The 6,000-nt window shown below is 37.8% G+C and overlaps 1 protein-coding gene across 1 annotated transcript in view; it reads right to left on the bottom strand.

The window, feature by feature from the left end:
- Window positions 1-914: 914 nt before the first annotated feature.
- Window positions 915-6,000, bottom strand: part of CTH (cystathionine gamma-lyase) — a 28,055-nt gene continuing 22,969 nt past the window's right edge. The window contains exons 10-12 of the mRNA XM_003892054.3: window positions 5,405-5,457; window positions 1,767-1,905; window positions 915-1,490 (exon numbers count right to left, since the gene is read on the bottom strand). Coding sequence (XP_003892103.1) covers window positions 1,464-1,490; window positions 1,767-1,905; window positions 5,405-5,457 — 219 coding nt within the window. The 3' untranslated portion in view covers window positions 915-1,463. The remainder of the gene's footprint in view (window positions 1,491-1,766; window positions 1,906-5,404; window positions 5,458-6,000) is intronic.

Raw genomic sequence — 6,000 nt, 5'->3', positions numbered from 1 at the left:
ACCCATCTGCCTGCCTTTGACTTTCTGCCAAAACCCAGGTGATGGTGGCTAACTCCCTTGCTATAGTAAGCTAAGAATAGCCTTTCCTTTTCTCGTTTGGTTGATCTTCATTAATTTCCACAGCCCTAAGGCCTTGAGATGGCAAGAAATCAGTTCTGGCAGAAACCATAGTGAGACAGGACCTGCCTCAAAATGCTACTGCCTCTAGAGACAGAATTTCCAGACTCAATAGGCATAATTCAAGAGTGTGGACAATACAGAAGAATGTATATTTTTATGTATTCTCCTCCTACACATCACTGTTATTCATCAGGCTGTATGATATTATTTTAACCAAAACAAATGGCAATATCAAGATTTATTATAAGATAAGAAACCTTTAGTATAAAAACAATTTTTAAGATTTAATTTTTGACTTATGGCTCACTGATAACTTGCTAACTATACACTCAACTATAAAATTGTCTATTTCATTATTTTTTTTAGAGACAGGGTCTCCCCTTCTGTCGCCCAGGCTGGAGTGCAGTGGCGTATTCATAGCTCACTGCAGTCTGGAACTCCTAGGCTCAAGGAGATCCTCCACCTCAGCTGCCCAAGTAGGTAGGACTACAAGCATGTACCACCAGGCCCAAAAGATTCTATTTTTAAACATATCTTCCTTTATTCTTAACAAATGTACTATTTCAGATAAAAATATAAAAAGTATTATTTATCTATAAAAAGGTGGCCTTTAACCTGCCATATATAGGATTTATAACTAATCTGCAAACACTAAGATTTGGGAATAATAGTTATTTAATTACATTTATAAAAATTAACACAAAAGGCTAAGACCTCTAAGAGCAGTATCTGGGAATTAAAAGGACCCAGGAATATAGGTTAATGTCACATAATGTAGGAATACCACAATGGGATGCATTTGATAATTAGATTTATTTTTTTTAATATTAAGTACAATCTTAAATCAGTAGAATTTCACAGTAAACTTTTCAAGTATTTGATTTTTGGCTTATGGTAACTAAGTGTAAACCATTGCTTTTAATGTTCTTTTCAATGATATACAAAAAAAATCACACTTGATTTAAGAACATTCGTTTAAATTTAAATTCTTCACAAAACATAAAAAATGAATGACCATTATATTGTAAACATGATCAAAATAAATCTTAGACATGAAAAAAGAACATGATCCCCCAAAGCAGCAAAAATCTCACCTCCTTCAGAGGCAAACATAGAGCAAAATTAACAAAAAGATATTAACAGAATTGACCTGTAATTATAATATGACATACAGAAAACTTTTTAACAGAGATGATCCCTAAGAAGATTACAGTTATGAAAGATAATGAGGTGCCTTAAAATTTCCACTTGAAAAATTTGCAAAGGCTCATTGTTGGTCCGTTTAATTACTCAGGAAGATTTGATCTTCACAGGAAGCAGCTTCTAATAGCAGCTCTGGAATACTAGTTGTGACTTCCACTTGGAGGGTGCTATAATAACAGTGTACAAGAAAATATGTTATTAAACATATAGGCCATAGCTTCAACTCCTCAAGAAGTCCTTTTTCTGAATACTACCATCCTTTGAATATGCACTTTGACTGAGCTCCCTATACCTTTATTTATACACCTGGTCTATTATAGGAACAGAAAAGCTTTAGAGTTCACAATGAAACCACTCTTTGTAAATATAGTGACCCCCATGCCCAAGATAAAGCAGACACACATACACATACACACACACACACACACAATAATAAGACTTACTGCTGCCTTCAAAGCTTGATCTAGATCTTCCAGTAGGTCTTTCTCATCCTCTAAGCCCACAGAGAGTCGAATCAGTGTGTCACTAATTCCAAGGACATCTCTGTCATTCTTAGGAACTGATGCATGAGTCATGATTGCCCTGAAAGAAGACATGAGCAAATTTTTGATCACTATATGGTGTCAGTGGAGGCATGTTTCTGTCTCATAAACTGCAATTACCCTCAAAATTTTTCTGCTCCAAATATCAAATTTTGCATACCCCTATAATTCACAGGCAAAAAAAGAGAAAATTATGAAACTTATCTCTTCTAGCTATGATTTTAAGTGAAAAGCAAGATTTTTTTTAATCTTCTTTATACCTTCGGTAAGATATGCTCAATCCAAATACTGAAAGTGTGTGTCAAGTACCCCCGTGCAGTAGGGTAAGGCATAGCCTCCCCAGGGTGTAGATTTCAATACCTGCCTACATGAGGCTTTGGCCAGAAATCGTGTACTCCGTGACCAACCTACTGGACTGTTACTTACAAGAGATCTCTTGGACCAAAAGCCTGTCATAATCAGTTTCCTCTGGATCAATTCAGAGCTGGACCTTCTGAGGCACATCGGAGAAAGACCACCAAGAATCACTAGTAGCAACCACTATGCATTCAGAATTCTACAATATAACTCCTGGCATAGAGGCCTAGAAGGATTTTTCAAACTATCTAGCAGCTCATTACCATCATCAACAGATGTAAAGGAAAAGCACCCATATGTCAAGCACTGCAGTAAAAATTGGGAAACCAAGAAGAATGAGATGTTTTCTTTACCCTAAATAACAAAGCAGGAGCTAAAAACTATGACAATTCACAAAACAAAATAGTCTATATAAACAATGCCAAACAAGTATAGACAAAAACACTGCCAAAGTTTCAAGGAAGGAGAAATTTCTGTGAAGAATAATGGAGGAGAGGCTTAGCATCTCACTTAGCCCCAATATGTATACTACAGCCAACACTCTTCGTTTCCCTGCATGCCACCAGCAAAATCAATACCTAAGCTGCTTTCTCCTTTCTTACATGAGAGCCATGGGGAAAAAAAAACATCTCAGTTGTGGTCTGAGTGATGGATATCTTCCTTTATCACACTACTAAAGTGTTTAGATACAAACATCCATCTTAAAATGTTCTGCCCTGGGAGACTCATAATTCCTTAAAAGAATGTGTACATGTAGAAATAAGAACTCAGGTCTCAGAGACCAGCAAACTTGGATATGAATCTTAGCCCCTCCACATACTGGCTATGTGGCCTTATAAAAGTTACTCATCCTCAGTGCCTATTTCCTTATTTGAAATAATAACAGATGCACCTACTGTATGCTTACTATGAGGCAGATACTCTACTAGCTGGTTTGCGTGCATTAATTCATTTTTTTAATGAATAAAAATTGGATATAACACCTGTCTTCAAAGTTTGTCACAGGCATTAATTTGAAGGAACATGGATAAAGCACTTCGAAGCACTTGGAATGTAGTAGAGATGCCTAATAAAAGATAATAGTTCATAGTAGGTGCTAACATTTACGTGGTACTTAGTATGAACCAAGGCATTCGCTTAGGGAGTTTTTTTCCCATGTTCTCACAAAAAACCTAAAAGCTATGTAGAGTGTTGTCCACATTTTAAAATCAAGGAAATTGAGATTTAGGGAGGATGAGTAACTTTTCTAAGGTCACAGAGTTATATGTGTTGTGAGGCTGGGAGACTAAGCTAATACACATTCTCTTCACTTCCTCCCTCCCGTATTGCAATGCTCTACTAGTAGCAGTAGAGTTGGGAGACACAGAATGAAGGGTCATAGAACAGACAAGCCCTGACCTAAATCCACCCATCCTCTGGCATCGCGGTTATAGCCTAAACCAGGGTGTCTGGGGGCCAAGCAACTTTAAACAAAAATCCCTACGTAAATCAGGAGAGATTTAAGACAAGAGAGTCTCAAGGTAATACACATTTCATTACTATGAAAAATAAACCCATTTCACATGCTGAGTGTGCCCTCTTGTGCATCCAAACTTACTAGCAGGCATCTTCTGGAAAGACTAACAAAAAGCTGCGTTACATGAATTATTTCAAGTCATTATTTGGACATCTTTTTTTTTTTTTAACTTTGTGAGACTGCCTGACTTTCTGTCTAACTGTAAACTCCTAAACAAAGACAGAAAAGAGGCCTAAACTTTGGTGGGCCCTGACATTTCTCCACACAATGCTTGCATAACAAGTTATTCCACAAATGTTTATGAAAATGAAGACACAGAAATACACCGTATATATTTAGTATAGTTAAAAATAGTTAGGTTATGATGTTGACTTAACCCTGCAATAATTACAACATATGGCCATAGTAGCATATAATAAAGGTAATATATATATCAGGAATGCTTGGTGGTACAGGTAATCAATAAATGAATAATCATTAATTTTTTGTTGTTGTTTTGGTTTTTTTGAGACAGAGTCTCGCTGCGTCACCCAGGCTGGCGTGCAGTGGTGTGATCTCGGTTTGCTGCAACCTCGGCTTGCCACAACCTCCATCACTTGGGTTCAAGCAATTCTCATACCTCAGCCACCCAAGTAACTGGGATTATAGGCGTGCAGCACCACGCCCAGATACTTTTTTCCTTTTTTATTTTCAGTAGAGATAAGATTTCACCATGTTGGCCAGGCTGGTCTTGAACTCCTGACCTCAAGTGATCCACCCACCTCAGCCTCCCAAAGTATTGTAATTGCAGGCATAATACATTGCACCAGGCCAAAAATCATTAATTATTAATCTCATTTTATGGGTTAAAAAATGGAAGTTTAAAGGTTAACTAATTGGTGGAAGCAGATCTCAAATCCAGATCCAGGCACCTTTTACTTCCCCTCACTGTTTCTGATGCAAATCCAAGAGTGAAGTTGCTAACATGTTCCTGTGTGACACTTGAATCAATCAGCTCAACCTTCTGGATCTTTGTTTCCTTGCCTGTAAAATAAGCTGTTGGACTGTATGATCTTAGGCTGCTTCTTGTACCAATATCCTCTGATGCTTTGATAAAATTAGATGAATTGATTGGGTTAGATACTGAAGGGCCTGGTACCAAGTTAGGGTTTGGATTTATCTTGTACACAACATAAAGATATTAAAGGTTTATCCCACAGAGAACAGAAAGCAGAAGATTTGACAGTATCTAGTAGGGCTCTTCTCCAATAATCAAGGGCATGGAGGAGTTTCATCAGAGACAAATTCTCTGTTTCCCAAAGAGCCTTGAAAGAAGCTTTTCTAATACTAAGTCTCCAGTCCCCTCTAAGGCTGAGTAGGGTAGAACATGTGGCCCTAGGTTAGAGGTCAGAGGTCAGAGATCCTAGAATACAATTACTGCTGGAATCTCTTTTTGACAGAGCAGGGAAGGAAGCAACATTTGGGAGGACACGACTCACTAACAAGTAGCCCGCCATGAGATTTATCAAGGTCTCCATCTTGACAGGGTAAGAGTCCATTCTGATTAATGTCATGCTATTCTTATTGTTAAATATCTTGAATTATCCCTGACCTTGTCACATTTCTTTCCCAATCATTAAAGCTGACATCAAATTTAAAGTACTGAGAAAAACAGAACTATACTTACGGAAGCTCAACAAGACTTTCGAATCCTCCCAAACTCTCAGCCAGAGTAAATAGCTATAGCAAAGAAAACATGAATTTAGACTTTCTAGTAAACTAAAAATACTAAAATCTAAAAATAAATGTTTTTAGGCCAGGCACAGTGGTTCATGCCTGTGATCCCAGCACTTTGGGAGGCCAAGGCAGGCGGATCACCTAAGGTCAGGAGTTCAAGACCAGCCTGGCCAACATAGTGAAACCCCGTCTCTACTAAAAATACAAAAATGGTGGTGTGCACCTGTAATCCCAGCTACTTGGGAGGCTGAGGCAGGAGTATCACTTGAACCCAGGAGGTGGAGGTTGCAGTGAGCCGAGGTCATGCCACTGAACTCCAGCCTGGGGAAGTGAGTGAAACTCTGCCTCAAAAAAACAAGAAAAAATTGTTGCATTTGAGACTTTGCTCTGTGGTTACCACATAAATAAAAAAATCTCTAAATGCCTCCCAAGTTATACATACTTCCTTGTTAATACATATCACTTACAAAATACATCCTTTAACTCCCTACTGGAACAGGAAAAAACAAAAACAAAAACCACTTTTTATTTTGAGTGTGATAGTGT

The sequence above is a fragment of the Papio anubis genome, chromosome 1 (assembly GCF_008728515.1).
Source record: "Papio anubis isolate 15944 chromosome 1, Panubis1.0, whole genome shotgun sequence".
Classification (NCBI taxonomy): domain Eukaryota; kingdom Metazoa; phylum Chordata; class Mammalia; order Primates; family Cercopithecidae; genus Papio; species Papio anubis.
The sequence above is the reverse complement of the archived record's forward strand: the minus strand, read 5'-3'. Positions and strand labels throughout refer to the sequence as shown.